The 21,594-nt window shown below is 44.0% G+C and overlaps 1 protein-coding gene across 2 annotated transcripts in view; it reads right to left on the bottom strand.

Moving 5' to 3' along the window:
- The window catches only part of DSP (desmoplakin), a 44,970-nt gene extending 24,315 nt beyond the window's left edge, over nucleotides 1-20,655 (bottom strand). For both annotated transcript variants that reach the window (XM_518227.7, XM_001165361.6), the window contains exons 1-4: nucleotides 20,082-20,655; nucleotides 6,382-6,484; nucleotides 3,951-4,099; nucleotides 2,813-2,987 (exon numbers count right to left, since the gene is read on the bottom strand). In XM_518227.7, coding sequence (XP_518227.4) covers nucleotides 2,813-2,987; nucleotides 3,951-4,099; nucleotides 6,382-6,484; nucleotides 20,082-20,251 — 597 coding nt within the window. In that variant the 5' untranslated portion in view covers nucleotides 20,252-20,655. The remainder of the gene's footprint in view (nucleotides 1-2,812; nucleotides 2,988-3,950; nucleotides 4,100-6,381; nucleotides 6,485-20,081) is intronic.
- Between the last annotated feature and the right edge of the window lie 939 nt (nucleotides 20,656-21,594).

Raw genomic sequence — 21,594 nt, 5'->3', positions numbered from 1 at the left:
ACTAAATAGTCGACCTAAAAGCATCTTTCATTGTTTATTTCTTTATATTGTCTTGATGGATGTAATTATTGGCTTTTTAAAATCCATGATATACCATTCCCTTTTAGGATGCAAAACTCCCTATGGGCCATTTCAAAGGGAAGTCACTATATCTACTCAAGGATTCAATTTCCATGAGTGTTGGCAATATTAGGATTGTGGACTTAAGTTACCTTTTTTAAAAAATTAAATCTGACTAAATTTATTATTTGAGCCTCAAATTTAAGAATGTTTCACAATAAGAATCACACACACTGTTCCGCCAGTTCCACACTGGGGCAAGTCCACCCTTCTTTTGCATGAGTACATGTAAATTTCCAAATCACCTGTGTCATCTCTTGGACATGCCAAGGGCAAACATTCCAATCTGGGATTGCAGCAAGAACATAAAACACATTGTTCTAAGCCACATCCATGTTCTAATACACTTGGCAAGGCTTCAGAAAGGGGAGCCATTTCAGAGTCAGACAACAGAAGGTTACCCGGGACTTTGACCCTTCTCTCCCACAGCTGTCTCGGCTTTAAACCAGAGACAGCCAGGTGCGTGCAGTGGGACATTAGCAACGTGACCAGGCTCCAGCTCACGCCTCTCATTACCAGCCAGGTGTATCGTATCTGACCTGTCCATCGGCAAACACAAATCGGGAAAACAAAACAAAAACCTGGCTCAGGAGTGCCTGCCTCCTGACTGGCTGCTGGGGCAACAGTTCCCTTATCAGCTGGGCCCTGCAGCTCAGTCTCCTGGGAACGAGGTAAAGCATGCAGGGGAACAAGCGATAAGAGGAAAGGAGCCACAGCAAATCCCAGAGCGAACCTGCAGTAAGCAATCAAACAGCTTTTAGTTTGTTTGCAACCATGAGGGCTGCGTGCCTAACCCGGAAAGCATCGCTTATCAATTGCTTCTGTTAGAAAACGACATAAAACTGGCTGGGCGCGGTGGCTCACACCTGTAAACCCAATACTTTGGGAGGCCAAGGCGGGCGGATCACAAGGTCAGGAGTTCGAGATCAGCCTGACCAATATGGCAAAACCCCCGTCTCTACTAAAAATACAAAAAATCAGCTGGCCGTGGTGGCACACACCTGTAGTCCCAGATACTCGGCAGGCTGAAGCAGGAGAATTGCTTGAACCCAGGAGATAGAGGTTGCAGTGAGCCGAGATCATGCCACTGCACTCCTGCCTGGGCAACAGAGTGAGACTCCCTCTCAAAAAAAAAAAGAAAATGACATAAAACTGAATTCATGTGGTAATACTTTTCCAAAATTTAAAAACATTGAGCATTTACTACATTCTTAAGCTACACCCAATATAAATACAAAAAAAAGACAAATTACAGGTTGTCTTTTTTTATAACTGTCATACTAAGAAAACTTTAGGAGATATGACATTTCATAACTAATTTGATTGGAAGGCTGTTTTGCCCATCATTGTGGATCCTTAAGATGTAGTTAAGCCCCATCAGCTCCGCTATGTCTTCCTGTGACTGTTCCACTCCACAGGAGCTGGCCACCCTCCCCTCTAACTAAGCAAGAATGTATTATAGCTGATCTAGACAGAAATTTGGCATTTGAGCGTATGCATCTTGTTTTCTTCAATAACATTCATTTTCAGGACTAGGGACCATAATCTTTGTACCCTTGGGTGCCACTACATATAAAATCCTCAAGAAATGTGCTCGAAGATTAGAAGGAAATTTGAAAAACATACAAATAGATTTGTATTTAGGTTTCTGATATTTTAACTGACTTTTGTTCTTTCTAAGCCTTACCTTCTGTAATAGCTTATATTCTTTATAATAAATGGGAGAAAAAGGTAACTGAATGAATGAATAAACGTTTAGTCACTGAAGTCCTCACTACTTAGGAAAGAATACATAAAAATTTTAAAGGAGTTGAGAAATTTTAGAACCACTGCTGAATTAGTCTAACAACTAATCAAACCAAGCTTTCTTACAACCACATCTAAATTGCGTAACAATCTCTCCACAACTTATCACTCTAATACATCCACATTCTCAAGGGAAGGGTTAGGAGTAGGTTTTCATTATAAAATTCCCATCTACATGATTGTGGCATATTTCTACCACCACCTGTTCATTATAGGACATAATGACTACATGAAACAACACAACAATCATTAGTCTTGAAAAATACTTTGCAGAAACTCCAGTTCTAGGGAAAGGATCAGCATATCCTTCCAACATTATTTTACTTCACTCCCACACTGGTGACGTGATGGTTGCACAATGAGACAACTGAGACTTCAAAAGTCTAAGGTAAGCAACCAATGAGCCTAAACCAGAATGGCTAGTTTCACTGTTTCCAGCTCCTCCAATCTGTGACCATTTTAAATGAACTGCCACCATGGCCATTTTTTCAAGTACCTATGAGTAAAACAGATGAGGTCAGTTGCCACTCACATAGAACAATGAAGTTATTTAGCACATAAACTCCCACAACAGATTTTTCCGGTGGTCAATATAAGAACTGGATATTCAAAGTCTACTAACTAAATTACACACGTTAAATATGACCTGTGTGATAAAGGATGACTATAAAGCATTGAGGCTGATTCTCCAACCACACTGAAATCTCATTCATTCCAAAATAGAAGACCACTTTTCAAATTGTATAGGAGGAAAATCCTGCAAACAGCAAGCTGCTGCTGCCACCTGAGGTCTAGAAGACTCTTTGTCACACAAACACATGGGCTGACCTCATCGTGCTGGAACGTCTGGCCTGCACAGGTTTGGGCTGTTCAAGAAGCTGCTTACCCTTTGCTGCCTCATCCATCCCAAACATTCACTGGTGACATGTTTGGTGAACTCATCCCAGCCAGAGCCACTCTGACAAGTGTAGCCTCCACCACCCTTGGAGCTGGCCCTGCGGACTCGAGGGACACTGATGGCTTTATAAAGGGCTCGCATTTGCTCTTGGAGCTGAAGAAGCCTGCAAAGAAAAAAAACCTTTAAACCACTGCAGGAAAACAGCCTATGAAAACCCGTTCTGGGCAAATTTCCCCTTTTCTGAGTCTTTTGTGTCAATAGAGAAGCTATAAATGTTTTATGGTATTTGAAGATTTTTTTTTCTTTACCCCAGGACTTAAGTCTTAATCACATACAAAAAATTAAATCTTAGGAAGAGGTTCAAAGTGCGTAACAGCATAGAAAGCGTCACTGCCTTTGCCTAACCTGGGAGCAACTTTCATTTTCTCTTGCGTTTTGTCCTGGGAGTTTTCCTAGTACCCTGGGCCCCAGGCAGTAGTAGAACAAATTCAGACTACATTTTTCTGCCTTATAGTCTTTGTTTCCAACTCTAAGGGCCTCATTTGTATATTTATTAAACTAAGCTTGACTTGATATTAGACCCTTAAGTGACTCACACCTGTAATCCCAGCAGTTTGGGAAGCACAAGACGGAGGATTGCTTGAGCCTAGGACTTCGAGATCAGCCTAAGCAACACGGCAAAACCCTGTCTCCACAAAATTTTTTTTTTTAATTTGCCAGGTATGGCACATGCCGATAGCCCAACTACTTGATAGGCTGAAGTGGGAGGATTGCTTGAGCCCAGGAGGTTGAGGCTGCGGCGAGCCACATTTGTGCCACTGCACTCCAGCCTGGGTGACAGAGCGAGACCCTGTCTCAAAAAAAAAAAAAAAAAAAAAAAAAAGTCAAATGCCATGCCAAAGGCCTTTCTGTCCTCTAAAGGGAGGTACAGTTAACACCTATAATGAAATGGTCACTTTGTATTAGAGATACATAATAAAGCTGCAAAATACCAAGTAAGCAAACCTTTCCTTGGGAACATTTGTGCTGCCTTCAAAGGAAGACCTGGGTCATGGAATTGAGTGTAACTGGTTATGTGGTGTTCTTTTTCATGGGGACTGCCCGATCCATGCTCTGTGGACAATACCTTTTCTGGTAAGCATCACAGGGCTGGCCCATCTGCCGCATCTCTCTGATCAAGCTGTCGAGGATTTCCATTTGGTCGTTGGCCTGGGCAAAACACTCATCCAATTCTCGACTCCGAGTCAGTTGTATTCCATCTCCATACTTCAATTCCTGAAAGAAAACACTCACATGAAGGAAAACACATACTACCAGGAAGAAAACCTTCATGGGCATTAATGGAAGCAAGAGCTTCCACTGTAAACATGACAAAAACTGTAAGTTTCCCCAGTGAAAATGATCTTATTGAGATAAGAAGGTAAACAGACGGAGATTCATGAACCAAAGTTTGTGGACTGTCTTTTAAATTTGCACTTGGCTGTTAAAGTCACATTTGCTGAATGCTAACCTTCCCCTTGCTTCAGTATGTTAAATGCTGATCTTTCATATTTACACACAAGTCTCATCTAATGGGAATCTCACTGTGACAAGGACACTGCACCATTATGCCAGATGGGGCCTCTTACGCACAGAGTTTTTCCTATACCTTATGAGAACATAATGTTTTAGTTCTTTTTTTATTTTTATTTTTATTTTTTTTGAGACAGAGCCTTGCTCTGTTGCCCAGGCTAGAGTGCAGTGGCACGATCTCAGCTCACTGCAACCTCTGCCTCCTGGATTCAAGCGATTCTCCTGCCTCAGGCTCCTGAGTAGCTGAGACTACAGGCATGTGCCACCACGCCAGGCTAATTTTTGTATTTTTAATAGAGACAGGGTTTCACCATGTTGGCCAGGCTGGTCTTGAACTCCTGACCTCAAGTGATACACCCGCCTCGGCCTCCCAAAGTGCTGGGATTACCAGCGTGAGCCACCACGCCTGGCCAACGTTTTAGTTCTTAAAAAGAAGGCTTCTGCCTGGTTAACTGTATTGGGCCAATCAATGTCCTGGTTTTGATGATGCGCTATAATCATATAAGATGTCACTACTGGGCGAAGCTGGGTGCTGGGTAGAGACCCCTTTGTACTATTTTTGCAACTTCTTATGAGTCTATAACTACTTCAAAATTTAAAAAGGGTTTTGTATTCAGAAAAACAAAAACAGAAAGCTTCCTCCTCTGCTTCAGTAACACCTACTGATCTTTCTCTGGAATTTTCTATTTGCTGCTTTTACTTGGCTTTAGTCAAATGAACCTCTTTTCTCTAAACAGAAATGTTAGCAAATATGACACTATTTCCCTAACCTGTTTTTATTGCACGTTGATGCATATAAGCAAAAATAAACTGAGAACACGAGGCCATGCAAAATTTTCAGAGCTACATGTAAAACGTATCCATAGTCACTACAAATGACGTGTGTGTGTGTATGTTCACTATTAAGTCACTGGTGTCTGCTATTTTGTTTTGTGTAAAGGAATCGGGCCACTGCGAGGAACATTTCAAGGAGTATGTTTCAAATCAGACACTCGAAACAACTAGAACTGGAGCCAAGCTAGTTTGCTGAGCCCCAAATATCTCTGAACATGGACAAACGTGACATTCTTTTTTTAACTGGATGAAGAAATTCAGAACTAGAACCCACACAATATCTAAATTAAGAAATTAGAACATTAAAATATTATCTAAACAGAGCCCATAAATTCATCTGGTTAAAATCTGTTTCAAATGTAGGCTATTTAGAAGGGGTACTTTGTGAAGAGGCAGATGCCAGATGTAACCTTGATACCAGTGTCAGCATTAGGGAGACTTCGCTGAAAAGATTCAGTGACTCAGGAAAGGGATAGAAAAGATGGCTACGGCCCCACCATTCTCTATTCTGTTTTTAGCAAACTCGGAGCAAAGGTGAATGCTAGTGTTTTAAAATGAAGACTTCACACAGCAAATACCACGAACTCCATGATTTCTAATCTGGATTCGATGAGATCCTAGGATGTCTCAGTTATCTTAAGAAACATCGCAAGGTTCTCACAAATGTTACCATTTCTCCTCCATTTTCCATTGCCTATTTTTCCCCATTTTTCTGTTTCTCAGATAGAATTGTTATCTCAATATAGTCATTTTCCCTGAAAAAAAAAATCATACTAAATTGATGGTGCACATGAAGATCCATCCCAACCCAGGAACAGAAACATGCCAGGTTGCATTTCTCAGAAGGGAAAGTATCAAAAAGTCACGTAAATCATAAATTGCTTTATTTCCAAAAAGGTGGCAATCTGTAGTGTAAACATTTGTTGGGAGGGGGACGGGGAACTGTCTGAAAGCTGGTTCCCATTGTTAAACCAACATTACAAATAGGTTAAGAAGACACACATCTCTCTGTAGTCTGTTCTGAAAAAGCGTGTCTCTAAACACTACGTGAAAGAGGTCAGTGAATAGGCCCCGGCCAGCAGAAGCTAACCAGAGGACAGCCGGGTGTGGCCAAGGCTTTGGGAGAAGCGATGGGAACAGGGAAAGCTTACAGGCTGCACGATGAGCTCTGCTCGCATCAAGCAGTCGGAGCAGTTCTGCAGCAGCTCCTGGATGGTGTTCTGGTTCTGGTGCCTGGACATCGTGCCGGTTTGACTAAGGAGGCAAACACAGAGAAACCAGACATCAAATAACCTATTTCAATTCTGAAATAATTTCAAACTTGCAAAAGTTGCAAAAACGGGACAAAACCACTCCTGTGAGACCCTTTACCCGGAATCCCAATTGTTAACATTTTGTTGTGTTTCTTTTATCCCCCTTCTCCCCTCTCCATAGATGTGTGTGTATTTATCTGTGTGTATATATTATTTTTTCTGAACCACTTGAGAATAACCATGCCCTTCTACCCCCAAATATTTCAGCATATATTTATCTATGTATACATATTATTTTTTTCTGAATCATTTGAGAATAAACATGGCTTTTTAACCCCCAAATATCTTAGCATATCATTCCTAAGAATAAAAACATTCACTTATATATAACCACAATACAATGATGAGAAGCAGAAAATTTACAATTGACACAAACAATTTTCTAATTTATAGAACTTGTTCAGATTTCACCAATTAGCCCAATAATGTCATTCACAGCAAGTTTTCCCCGCCCAGGTCCAGGATCCAATCCAGAAATATATCTCTCTGAGTTATAAAAACACACTTCTGGCAATGACAATGACACAGAGCTATTTCAGCTTCACTCCTGCTTCATCACACAGTGGTCCCTAATGACAGTCCCCAACACCACAAGTCCCTCTGCAGGAAGACCTCATGGTGTCAGACACAGAGCATGAAGATTTCACTGGCAAGTCGGGCTGAAGGAAAGGTAGGAGAGGAGAAAAAAGCTTACTCTACAAAAGTATTGGCCGGACACAGTGGTTCACACCTGTAATCCCAGTGCTTTGGGAAGCCAAGGCAGGCAGACTGATTAAGTCTAGGAGTTGGAGACCAGCCTGAGCAACATAGCAAGACCCTGTCTTACAAAAAAAAAAAAGATTGTTTTTAAATTAGCCAAACATGGTGATGCATGCCTGTAGCTCTAGCTACTCAGGCAGCTGAGGTGGGAGGATCACTTGAGCCCACGAGTTGGAGGCTACAGTGAGCTATGATCACAGCACTGGATTCTTGCCTCAGTGACAGAGTGAGACCCTGTCTGTAAAAATATATATATATATATTTTCTGTAATTCCTGTAAAAGACAATAATTTTTTTTAAAAAATCATGGTGTGAAGAAAGTGATGGAAAATTTAAATACATTATCTTTATCGCAAAACAAACCCATTCTCCTTTCAAGATGTTCCTAGAATACCTATTTTTCTCTACAGTGAAGCTCATTCAATGTACATTTCAAATGAGGCACTTTTCTGGAAGACACCTAGCAGAAACCTTAAAACAACGGTGGTGTTGGCGGAAAATGTTGCAGACGGTCTGTATCTTAAAGAAAGAGATGACAGAGTTTCATTTGCTCTTCAAGCAAGGTATAACCAAAGTCTGGCTTTTAAATTTACCAAGATATACTATGCCACAGCACAGCCTACTGTAGTTTGCTTTCAGAGAGATTTAAAGCAGACCAAGTGATTATTTAACGTCTGTGAAAAGTCCTCACGGATGTGCTACAAGAAGTTGGCTCTTCCTACCTTCAGCCAGGGCCAGCCTGAGCCTGCTTTTATCTGATGCCTGTCTAACCAACTGTGTGTGTGTGTGTGTGTGTGTTTTAAAGAAAGAATTTCACTGTTTAAAAAAAATGTTTGACAAACAATGGTTGCATTATGCATAGATGGGATAAGATCACAGTAATGTGGGAATTCTCCCGAAGCACCTGGCTGCACTGTCTCACCATGGGAAAGCATTTCTTTTTTGGCCACCCATTTGGGGTTCCTCCCTGCAGGCAAGGCTCCCCAACAAGCCAGGACTAGATGAATGTGGGTGAGGAGCCCAGACCTCCCTGGGAACTACTCCCAGAAGAAGACACAGGCTCCTCCAGGCAGGCCCAGGGGAGGTGGTGCCAGAGCCATCCAGCTCTGAAAACCAGGACTGCCCCCACCCACCACCAATGCAACCAGTCTCTGTCTTCCACTCCGAATTATACAGGAAATGAGGTCCGTTTCTCATACTGCTGAGGCACAAGCAAGATCACATTTGTTGTCCTAACTTGTGCAGAATTCCAACTGACTTAGAACACCTTCCAAAACGTACCTGTTATCAAACAGAGGAAAGAAATTCAAGAGACAAAGGAAAACATTAAGAAGCCCAGCAACCTCACTTAGAACCCTAGGATGAATTAAAAAATTAGGAAGGTCCTGTGTAATTATCTTTATTTTCTTCATTGAAGGGACATAGGAATACCTTTATTCTGAAACATTAAGAAATTCTGTTCAGCAATTTGGCTCCGAAGGTGATTCCCACAAAGAATGCCAGTCCCAAGCAGATAAATGAAAGAGTTGTCTCTTAGCACAATGGAAAGTCAGAGTTTCCTAAATGATTTAATAATGTGTGCCACTGTAAAAACAATCACAAACTGAGCTATAAGATGAGGGTGGGGCATGCCTGTAATCCCAGCACTTTGGGAGGCCAAGGCAAAAGGATCGCTTGAGCTCAGGAGTTCAAGACTAGCCTGGGCAACACAGCATAAAACCCAGCTGTTAAAAAAAAATAAAATGATGGAGGCATGGGAAACTGGGTGAGGGTATACACAAACTTTGTACTATTTTGTAACTTTTCTGCAAATCTAAAACTATTCTAGAATTAAAATGTATTAAAAAACGGAGACAGGGAGGACAAATACAGTTGTGAATGAACGCACCGAAGTGTACATACACATTTTTAAAAGTGAATTTATGAGACCAAATTCATTTGACCACAAAATATAAAACTCGCCAACTTCTTTTTACCCAAGAACTAGACTGGTTAGTTATACCACAGTTAGAAACGAATTATATCCAGGATAAAGGAGGTAAGGCAACCAAACATTGGCTTAAAACATTGGTGGGTTTGCTCTGTTTTTTAATTCCCTCCCCCTAGTTTTAGAAGACATTCCTATTTCTCTAGAGATCAGTTGACATCCTATAAAGAGAAGACACCTTGCCTCTTGCCTACCCATATTTGAACTCAAAAAAAAAAAAAACAAAAAACAACAGGTAACTTCATATGCTGCTAATAATACCAAATAAATTCTTCGTGGTTTTCTAAAGGATTTCCATTTCCATATGTTCTTTTTTTTTTTTTTTTCCGAGATGGAGTCTTGCTCTGTCGCCCAGGCTGGAGTGCAGTGGCATGACCTCGGCTCACTGCAACCTCCACTTCCTGGGTTCAAGTGATTCTCCTGCCTCAGCCTCTGGAGTAGCTGGGACTACAGGCATGCACCACCACGCCCAGCTATTTTTTTTTGTATTTTTAATAGAGATGGGGTTTCACCATGTTGGTCAGGCTGGTCTCAAACTCCTGACCTCAAATGATCTGCCCACCTCGGACTCCCAAAGTGTTAGGATTACAGGCGTGAGCCACCGTGCCCTGTCTCATATGTTCCTGATACCCACTAAAAAACATGTTTTGCACAGCATCTTAGTAAATAAATTAACAACTGTATAGGAATGGGGAATGCACAGAAATCTAATCCTTTGAAGGGTTGAAAATATAAAAAGCTTAACTGTTGGAACAATGAAATAAAGAATCTTTGATATCATTATTTGTCTATTGGGAAGTGTGATCTGATTAACCAAATTTCATCATATACACAACTTTTCAAGACCGCGTCTGATCCTTAAAACAAGGTCTACTTCTATCTTTCATCTGTAAGAATCCAACTTCAGTCTTAGGTGTGGCCAAGAATTCCCTTTGGAAACAGACCAAGGCGAGAAAAGGAACTAGGTATACACCTTGTGAATGGCTCGGTCCATCAAAACAAGACAGAGGGAGACTCAGGCCAACTAAGGTATAGGGAATCCACCTTGCCAGGTCAGTTTGCTTGTCTTAGCCCAGTGAAGAATCCACACAGAACTCGCTGTACTTAATCAGGGAGGAAGTTCAGCGGAAAGGATTTCGACCCATCGGGTCAGTCTGATGTCAGACATACACCAGCTGTATGTGTAGCACTGGATTCTTCAGCACGAGAGCCAGGAGAGCTTGCTTCAGGAAACATGCCTGTTTTTTTTTTTGAGAAGGAGTCTCACTCTGTCGCCCAGGCTGGAGTGCAGTGGCACAATCTCAGCTCATTGCAACCTCCACCTCCTGGGTTCAAGTGATTCTTCTGCCTCAGCCTCCCAAGTAGCTGGGATTACAGGCACACTGCCACCACGCAAAGCTAATTTTTGTATTTTTAGTAGAGACAGGGTTTCACCAAATTTTGGCCAGCCTGGTCTCAAACTCCTGACCTCAAGTGATCCGCCCGCCTTGGCCTCCCAAAGTGCTGGGATTACAGATGGGAGCCACTGCTCCCAGCCAGGAAACATGCATTTTTTAAAAAGCTGTAATTCAAACCTTTCTAAGTCAGATTATATATATATATATATATATATATATGTTATTGACCACACAATTTTAGATTTTTTTTTTAATCTCAGAAATTTCTATCTCCATGTGTTGGGCTAAATGGTACGTAAGATTTCTTCACCTCATTCATTCTGTAACTCAATTTTAGGAAATGACCAAACTCATTCTTCCTTACTGAAAATAATACAAATGTCTATGTTAAGTTCATGGTAAATAAATTTATTCATGCTAATTGAATTAAATTTAATTCATATAGTGCAGTTTGGGAAAATGCAAAATTCTATAATGGATAAAGAAATAATTTTAAAATGATGTACTTACAAGCGTATACACATTTTTTTAAATCCCTACCCTCAAAGAAATTTTTAATACTGCTACATATGGGTGTTAGGGGTTGAGAGATTTTCAAATCATGTTAGGAATTAAATTAACAAGCCATGAAGTTCAATTTTTAAATCCCATTTCAGTGGCACAGAAGATGGCAGATGTCCTGTGCTTTTTTAAAAAAAAAAAAGAAAACAACTCATTTGGGTCAAATGTATCAAAAGAATATTGACTTCTAAACCAAAATTAATAGGTGCCCTTGAAAAAAATAACTCATCCTTAAAAGCTTTTAACTCTTCTGAGAGATAAATGAGTCATATTACAAAGAACCTACCTGCACATACTTTTTTTTTTTAAGTTCATCCTAAAACTTGTTTAAACAAGTAAGTGTTCCAAATATTTGCATAGAGAGCCCTTCATCAGTGGTTAAAAAGAAAACAAGTTCTGGATTCTAATCCAAAGACGGACCACTTGAATGTGTGAACAATATTACCAAGATTTCAAGGTTTTATTTTACTACCTTCAAAAAAACATTTTTCTTTAAAAATAGGACTCCAAAACTAGCTGTCCTAAGGCATTAGCTTTACATGTGTTGCCAAAAATATTATTTTTAAAAATACAAGACAAGGTTGGGTGCCGTGGCTCATGCCTGTAATCCCAGCACTTTGGGAGGCAGAGGCCGCCGGATTGCTTGAACCCAGGAGTTTAAGATCAGCCTGGGCAACATGGCGAAACCCCATCTCTACAGAAAAAAAAAAAAAAAACAAACAGCTGGGCATGATGGCACACGCCTGTAAGTCCCAGCTACTCGGGAGGCTGAGATGGGAGGCTGAGATGAGATGGTTAAACCTGGGAGGCAGAGGCTACAGTGAGCCGAGATTGCACCACTGCACTCCAACCTGGGCGAAAGAACAAGACCTTGTCTTAAAAAAATAAAAATATTCAGAAAGATAAAGGAAAAAAAGTTCATACTTTCAAAAAGATAAAGAAAAAACACAAAAAAAACAAGACAAATATTTCAAAGAGGGACATTATAGGCAAAAAAAAAGTTTTTAAATGAAGAGTTACTCTCTTTGTTTTATAAAAATACTTTTATAATAACTACGTTGCTCATTAGACACTTGGACCATGCCCCCTAACTTTGCCTTTCTTTTTGTTTATATATTTTCTCTCTAACTGGGCCCCTTTCCTTCCTTCCTCTTTCCATCTCTCCCTTCCTCTCTCTCCTCTTCTTTTGTTCATTCAGTCAACACAGGCTCTTGTACATATGCCAGAAAGACTCATATGTCTCTCTGTTTTCAGGTTCACAGAATAATTGCCTAGGAAAAACTCAGGAAATGCGTGTTAGGAATTATGATAGTTATATAATGCTTTAATATTGACCGTGAGGCCTATTTGCTTAGCTCTTTATAATTTTCAAAGCATTTTTCACATATACTATTTTGTTTGAGTTTCTTGAAAGGATCTTGCATAAAAAGAAAAATACATTTTTAATACTTCATTTAAGGATGATACTTTACCTCTAAGATTCACTAGCCGGGTACGGTGGCTCACGCCTGTAATCCCAACACTTCAGGAGGCTGAGGCGGGAGGATCACCTGAGGTCGGGAGTTCCAGACCAGCCTGACCAACATGGAGAAACCCCGTCTCTACTAAAAATACAAAATTAGCCTGGCGTGGTGGCGCATGCCTGTAATCCCAGCTACTCAGGAGGCTGAAGCAGGAGAATCGCTTGAACCTGGGAGGTGGAGGTTGCAGTGAGCCGAGATCGCGCCATTGCCCTCCAGCCTGGGCAACAAGAGCAAAACTCCGTCTCAAAAAAAAAAAATTCATTGAACACCCTCTATATACTTCAGCTGAAATGCCGTGTTAGCCATCCTTCAAAAGTTCAGAACTTCAAAAGTTACAGCCTTCTGCAAGGAGCTTTCCATATCACACCTCTGCATCGTCTCCTCTCTTGCATTAGTTTAAACACACCTGGCTACCTGCTCCTGGAGAGCAAAGTCCCATGTCTTAGTCATCTTGGACTCCTACAAACACTTAACCTAACAACATAAATAAGGTTCGGCACACAGAAGGTACTGAATGCATGTTTGTTTGGCTTAGTAAAGTGGAAGAAAAACAAAGGCAAACAAAAGACCCATCTGAGGATATTATGGCTCATCTCATTACCCTGATTTCAAAAGCTCAACCAGAGAGCACAGCTCTCCCCTCCCCATTCCCACTCCAGCAGTGAGCAAACATGGTGGATTTTTTGTCTCTATAGATTTTAGAAAGACAGCCTCCTTTGATCCTGCATTTTGTCTTCGCCCAGGAGCTACAGAAACAGTACTCTAATAAAAGTTCTGCTTCTTTTTCAGGCGGTTTTCTCGATTTTCACACTGTGTGTTTGGCAGATTGTGTTTGTGGGATAGTGGAAAACTGATCACATATCATTCACTTCAGAAGGACTTTGAAGTAGGGCACAGTTGGAGTCCACGCCCAGCTCAGCCACTTCCAGTTATATAGCCTGTGACCTTGAGCAACTTAAAGTGACATCCACTGGCAGTGCCTGGAGCTTCTGCCTCTATGACAGGTAGAACACCCCCCTCCTGGGGCTGAGGTGAGGCTCAGAGGGGCACTGCAGAGGCGGAGACCTCACTTAGTGATAGCTCTTACTTGCGGAGGCTGCTGCTGTTGTTATGGTTCTGAAATTTCTTTCTTTTTTTTTTTTCATGGAGTCTCGCTCTGTTGCCCAGGCTGGAGTGCAGTGGCATGATCTCAGCTCGCTGCAACCTCTGCCTCCCGGGTTCAAGCGATTCTTCTGCCTCAGCCTCCTGAGCAGTTGGGACTACAGGCGCCCGCCACCATGCCCAGCTAATTTTTGTATTTTTAGTAGAGACGGGGTTTCACCATATTGGCTAGGCTGGGCTGGAACTCCTGACCTCGTGATCCGCCCACCTCGGCCTCCCAAAGTGCTGGATTACAGGCGTGAGCCACCGCGCCTGGCTGTTTTGTGTTTTGTCTTTGCCCCAGTCCATAACTTTAAGGATGTCCTGCAGCAAAATGGAAGTGGGGTGATAAGAAAAAAAAGAGAAAGAGGAGAAGGAAGAAATGTATTGGGTATTAAGTGTGAGGCATTTCAGGAGTTCCTCAGGTTCCCTACAAGACTCAAAAATAACTGAGACAATTCATAGAGAGTGATACCCTTTAACAGCATGAGAAAAACTTATTGAGGGTAAGAAAATTCAAAGGCCAGGTGCACTGGCTCTTGCCTGTAATTCTAGCACTTTGGAAGGCCAAGGTGGGAGGATCACTTGAGCCCAGGAGTTCAAGACCAGCCTGGGCAAGATAGCAAGACCTTGTCTCTACAAAAAAAAAAAAAAAATTTAATTAGTTGTGTATGGTGGCGCACGCCTGTGGTCCCAAGCTACTCGAGAGGCTGAGGTGGGAGAGTCACTTAAGCCTGAGTGGTCAAGACTGCAGTGAGCTATGATCATGCCACTGCACTCCAGCCTGAGCCACAGAGCAACACCCCATCTCAAAACAAACAAACAAACAAACAAACAAACAAAATGTAATTCCAAGCAGAACCTTTATCTGTTTGCTGCAGCTTCTCACTAAACTGTCTTCATTTTCATGAAATGTAGATTTCACATTCATGAGCCCTTCCAGCCCAAGGTGTCGGTGGTGAGGCATAAATTATTGGACTACACTAGTATTTTACAAGATGTCACCTCAAATGAGCAGCTCATGTCTGAGTCTTAGGATCTGTGGGGCTGTGACTTCAAAATCAGAACCACACCTGAACGTTTTCAAGCGGCAGGGCCACTGGGACCAGCCCAGCGGGAGCGAGATGGAGAAAATCAAGGGGTGGGGCACTGCTCCCAGCTGCAGCAACAAGGCCTCCAGACTGAAACCACTCCTTCTAGAACCTCCTGGTCTGGAAAGACTGGTTAGCTGAGAGTCAAGACACACTCTCCAAGTCTCACACCCAAGCCCTCCTTTGCTCCACCTTAAGAAGTCAGCACTGAGGCATCAAGGGCATCAGCAGATTTTCCCTTTCCAAGACATTTCCATTACCTGAACCATGAAATTATGCCCATATTTAGAGAAAAAAATGACTGTTGAAAGCTGTATTATCCCATTAAATAGATCTGACTAACAATTAGTTGGCTTAATGCAGAATCAAATTGAGTTTCTTTTTTCCTAAGCAGATAGAAACTCTACAAGAGTATTAATGAAAGAATACAATGATTATGAAATATTTCACAGGAACGCAGACTGAGGAATTCAACAGATTAAAAATCAGTAATAACTCATATAGAAAAGGGTTTACAAGTAGAAAAAGTGAATTCTCACACTGCAGGTTTAATCTTCTCTTGGGTCATTGTGGTATACTGGATTCAAATCTAGCTTAACAACTTAACTAGCTGAGTGACCTTAGGCAAGCCATTTAAATATTTTAACCTCAGCTTCCCATCTGTAAACTGGGAAGTTTGTTATGAGGCTTGAGATAACAAACATCCTATACAAGGCACATCACAGGTATTTGCTGGGTAATGGTAACTATTATTAACCACAGACCTGATATTTTTATAAAATATACAAGTTAAATTTAATAACCATGTAAATGTTACCTGCCATATATTAAGCGAAACTAAATCTTGCTTTGCAATCATTTCCCAGAAAAGTGTTTAGACTATCTACGCTATGAGTCACTCGAGCTCTGGGCCTGTTTTCTCAGACTCTCCCTTGTCTCTCGCATCCAATTCTTAGCTGAAGCTGTCACTCCACCTTGGCAATACCTACTTTCCCATCCACCGCCCTCACCCTGGTTCAGGCTTTCATTCCCTCACTCCTTCACTGGTGCAATGGCTCCCTTAAGCCAACGCCTAAACAGTCCAGAAGCTCAGTTATGATTGTCTCACTTCCCTGCTCCTCCAATGAAGGAGACTTTCAGTGGCTTCAATGAAAACCTGCACCAGCTTCCCTCTGCCTATCCAAATCCCTCTCCAGGGCATTCAAGGTCTCCAATGCCTTGGTCAAAAAGGATGCTTCCTCTTTTCATCTTACTGCCTCCCTGCTCAGAGGGAATGCTCAAAAAGGAGATCACTCCACAGGCTTCACAGACTTTTCTCATGCTCTTCTCTCCCCCTGGAAGGCTCTCTGCCCACCCATCTTGACACAGCTGAAATACTCCAAAGTCTAGTTCGACACCACTTCCTTTATAAAGTCTTCCCAGTGCCCCCAGGACAGATGTTCTCTCACCTCCTTGTGAAGTCTCTGAAGTCACGTCCACCCCTCCTGTGCATTCCGCTTTTGCGTGCTAGTCTTCCTGTACTTATCTTCCTTGGAAGGGCCTACACTCCTTTCAAGGCTATAGATTTCCGCCTTGATCTCCCCTGACACTTAACACAGAATGCAGCCAATGCTCGGTAAATACTTGCTGAATTAAGGAATTAATGGAATTTGAGATACTTTCATGGTGTAATTACAGGCCTGTCCATTCTAAAAGTCAGGCTGTGAAGGCACAGGGAAAACCAAGGTGAGGATCCTTGGGTCCTCAGGCCAACCCAGCCCTAAGTGGATTCTAGGATCTTGGGCACGTCCTCAGCTTCCTGTCTCTGACGTGTGCGTGTGGGGTTTCTGCCTAGGCTAAGTGATCCTTAGGGGTCCCCCTTGCTCTAAAATTCAGGCAAACTGACCTGTTTGTCTCATAGTAAGAAATAAGCTTCTCTTAAAACCTAATTTAAGACTAACTTTAAAATGTATATGAAATAATGATCACATGTATCTCAGTTTTGAAATCATGAGATCTGAAGAAAAATAAGCATTAATATTATAACCACATATTTCTGAAACTTAATGACTATTTTCTGCTTTTAATCCTCCCACAAATTCACCCTTTGATGGGTGAAAGAAAGATCTAACTGTGAGACTTTGTTACTTTGGTAACAAATTTCACTATTTGTAATTTGTTTTAATGACAGGAATAAGACTAGAGTAATTCTGCTGTAATTGAAAACAGTATTAATATAACGTCCTATCCAAGAAGAATCCAAAATTTACATTTCAAAACATGTACATGTCTATTATTTCATTATCAAGGTTGTAACATTTACCAAATGTTAACAAAATTAAGTAGTTGCAGATTCCATTCAATCTAAAACAAAGACACAAAGAACAGGTAGGTGGTCGGGGGGGAAAAAGAGGGAATTAGGATACAATGAGATCTAATACTGTCCTAAAAACGGGTAAGTGCTGTTCGTGGAAAGGACAGAGAGAGAGAGATGTTTTAAAGTCATTTTCAAAGGAAAACTAAGAGTTGGGCCCTCCACACATTCAAATTTCTTTATTCAGGGAAGGGCTAGATACAAAACACTCATCTCAAAAATCACCAATCTATTAATAATTCAGCCATAAAGTAGCAGTTTTTGAAATAAATGAGTTTAAAGTCAACCAATAGTTTTTATACTAATTTTCATGCTAAAAAAAGAAAGAAAGAAAAGAAAACCACAAAAACCTTTATTTAGAAAACCTTCGGGTCAGAAAAATACTTATGAAATTCTTAATCATCATTCACTTAGCAGAGAGCAGTGGCTCCCTTGGGCACAGAGGGCACCCTGCTTCTACAAAGTGCACGCCACAGCCAAACATATCCCTCCACACAAAACCAGAATGCCACCAGAAAAACTGCGACATGCCCTGCCTTCAGGCAGTCGCTATTATTTGAAAACGCAGAAGTCAGCATTTGTGGGCTATTTTGTAGTCAGTAGCACCACTGCAGGCTGGGTCAAGCTCGAGAGGAACCTCCATTGCCAGGATCCCCAGAAAGAATGACCGCCTCCCGACTCAAGCCCTGAGCTTGACGCCCTGCTGCCGGGCAGAGCAACATTAATGAGAAGAAAAAACATCCTTCCTCAAAGTCAGGTAATTTTTCACTTGGGTCTCTTTCCCCTTCCCAGAGAGATGTGAGACTTGACAAGTTTATAAGTAGGCTTTAAGTTGGAAAAACAGAGCACAAGAGATGATACTACACAAGGAAAAAACATGGAGCCTGCCCAAAATTAAATGTTTCAATGGGGAATCCTAATAAAACATGTATCTTGATGCAGTTCATTAACCAATTAATTTATTAAAGTTTTACTTCCCTACGAAAGGTATAAGAAGCCAAGGGAGTGAAACATTCGATTAATAGTACTGATTATTGTCTATTTAAAAGATAAGAAATCCAGGCTAGCAAAAGCATAGTTATAAATAATAATCAAAATAAATACTTGGTTCATGAAAACGCCAAAAAGAGCTACTAAAGAGTCCTTCACATTCTATTCTGACTTGGATTTAAACTGTGTGTAACCCACACATTTAAAGGATGTGCGTCTCAAATCCTGGAGGACTGCGAGAGAAAATTTAAATTTCAGATTTAAATGGCTGGCAAAATTTTAAAACAAATGTAATGAAAACCCAAGTTTTCATTCCTCCTATTGCTTGGCACATTTTCCCTGGAAATCCCCAGACACATTTTGTTCAGGAAACAAAGAACTCCACGATTGAGACAATTCTTTGCTAACTCAAAAAAAAAAAAAAAAAAAAAGCGAAAATAGATTTTCAGGATGCCCCAGAAATAAATAAATGAATCTAAGCAGAAAACAGGTTGCAACTCGAGTAGTCCCTGCCTTCAAAACTGCTTGCAAAACAAAACTCCCTGGAGCGCATTCAGGTTGCTCCTCCCAGGCCTAGGGCCACAACGCCTGGTAAATAACGTCCCGGCGCTCAGGGCCTCTTTCCCAAACGCCCGACGTGGGAACAACTAGCAGGGGGCGGGGAGGTGGGGCGGGCTGCAAAACGCGCACGGCTCACGTGGGCATCTAGTCCAGCTCCCGAGACCCGGTCAAAGCAGGGACAGGATCTCTTCCCCACCCACCCAAATGACGCCCTCGGTCTGTTTCCGCTAGGATCCGGAGAAGCTGACCCTCTCACCGGGGGGTCTTCCCGGGGCACCTAGGCCAGGGCGGACCCCCAGCGTCGTCCTCCCCCACCCCCCCACTCCCCTGCCCACACATTCTGGATCAAAGCAGACATGCGGCCGGCGCTCTGCGATCCAAGGCACACTGGGGTCTTTCATCCGGTGTTTTTAAAAAGGAGGAAACAAAAGGCTCAGAGGCAGGGCCCCAGGTGCGCTCGCCCGCGGGGGCTGCGGCGCGGACGACCGAAGGGAACAGGCACGTCCCGGCCGAACCTCGAGACCCGGGCCCGGCAGCCGCCCCGGCGGGGAAGTTTCGTTTCCCGGACAGGGGAAGCCGAAGCGCCTCCTCGGGACAGGACCCCGCGCCACCGGGACGCGCAGCCTTGATACAAACGTCCTTGGGTGGCCGAGGAGTCCAGGAGTCGTTGCAGTCGTGGTCTCGGGGTTACTGGGGATTGGGGGTGAGCCGGTAGAGACTGCGGAGCCCCGAGCACCACTCGGCCACCAGACAGGACCGGGGCCCCGCTCCTTTCCTCTTTTACTTTGATTACGGTTGGAGAGGTTGGGTTTTGTGGTCGCAGCCCCACCTCGCCTGACCTCCCATTCGCGGGCTGGGACAAAGGCGGCTGCAGCCGTGTCCAGCAGGCAGGGGACAGCCCCGCGCGGGCCCGACGCCCCCTCTGACCACCCGCCCGGGCTCGCGGGAGGGGAGAAAGGTAGGACCGAGTTCCTGTTCGCAGGACAGGGGCCAACCTGTCCCCGCACGCGTCAGGACACCCGGTCCTGCTCCCAGCGCGGCCGGGAAGTTCTTTCGGGACCTGGGGCAAAAAAACCTTTCCACCTTCGGGACTCGAGTCTCCCAGTCGTCCAGAGGAGGATGGTCCCTCCCTGTCCCGCGAGCCCCGCAGCCCGCGCTCTCCGGGCAGGTACCCACCAGTAGCCGTCCGAGTTCTGGTCGGTGATCACGCCGCGCCGCGAGTAGTACATCCTGCTGGTGCCCCCGCCGCCACTCGTCACCTCGTAGCGCAGGTCCGGGCCAGACTCGGCGCGGATCATGCGGCCCAGAGTGTTGATCCGCGGGTGGGAGCCTCCGTTGCAGCTCATGTCGGCGGGCAATCGGGAGAGCGGCTCAGCGCCGAGGCATAAGCGAGGCGGGCCGGCGCGGAGAAAGCGGAGGGGGCCAAGGATAGGCGGACGGCCGGGGAACCGGGCGGGAGTGCGGAAGGCTCGCGAGGTCGCTGCTCGCCACCTGGGCCCTCCCGAGGCCGCTGCGAGCGCGGAGACGGCGACGGGCCGGGGGCAGGAGCGGGAGGAAGAGCTGTGGCTCGGAGGGCGGCAAGGGCGCAGAGGAGCTGCGTCGGAGCTGGGTGTTGGTGTTGGTCGGCGGCGGAGCGAGTCTCCTCCCCGCTGGCACTGGGCGCCTAGGCCACACCTGGCCGGTTTCTTCCCAGGGTGGGGTGCGGCCGCCGCGCCTTCCCCGCCCCCCCGCGGGTGTCACCGACGCGCTCCGGCCGCCCCTCCCCACCTGCGCCCGCCGCCCGCGACTCCGCCCTGCGCCACCGAGGCCTGAGTAACACCGGGCGGGGCGGAGGCGGGGTCCCCGAGACCCAAGCGCCCTGGGCGAAGCCACCCCGGGGAGGACGTGCGCTCGCGGGGGCTGCTGCGCTCTGCGCTGGGGCCTCTCGGGCTGGGAATGCGTGGCCCGGCTTTTGAGGATTTCCTCGGTCCCCGGGCGGAAATAGCTGGAATGGAGGGGCCTCTCGATTGGAGACTTACTGGTCAAATATTTACTTTTGTTGATCACTGGAAACGCTGCCTACCACGCATTGACTAGGGACCACAGTGAGGAGGGAACGCTTTAGATGATAGAGTTTTGTTTGGGGGCTTGTTTTGTTTTGTTTTATTCCAGGAATTCAGGAAATTGCCCCAGAAGTCCGATTTCTGATGTGTAAAACCTTTTTTTACAGAAAACCACGACTTCCTGGAAAAGTCTTCACCGTAAATATTAATCTCTTTGGCATGAAGAGGAAAACACTGCTGCTAATTTTTCATGGGATAACAAAAATATAAGTTGCAATTTCTTTTATTTTTTCCCTTTCGATGGTCTTTTTAAACGAGGAGTAAAGATTTCAACGCCAGGTCGTTTCCAAATTTTGTACCAGAACCTTGCGGATGCTTGTCTCTCGCGCGCTTCTCCGCAGACCGAACCCTCTCCGGAACTCAGAGCTGTTCACCCAAGTCAGCGGAGGAGGCCTCCTGGGACTTGAGCCTGAGGGTGGCAAAGAACCCTAGGCAGAGATCATCAACTTGGTACCGATGAGTGACGCGGAGCTTGAACATTCCAGCGACTTGCTCCAGGGCCACTCCCAGTTAAGAGGCTGAGTGTTAACTGCAAGAGGCTGAGTGTTAACTACACCGTTGGCTCCAGGAACCGAACCGGGTTTGGA

Source organism: Pan troglodytes, chromosome 5 (assembly GCF_028858775.2).
Source record: "Pan troglodytes isolate AG18354 chromosome 5, NHGRI_mPanTro3-v2.0_pri, whole genome shotgun sequence".
In the NCBI taxonomy this organism is placed as follows: Eukaryota; Metazoa; Chordata; class Mammalia; order Primates; family Hominidae; genus Pan; species Pan troglodytes.
This window is presented reverse-complemented; position numbering and strand designations above follow the sequence as displayed.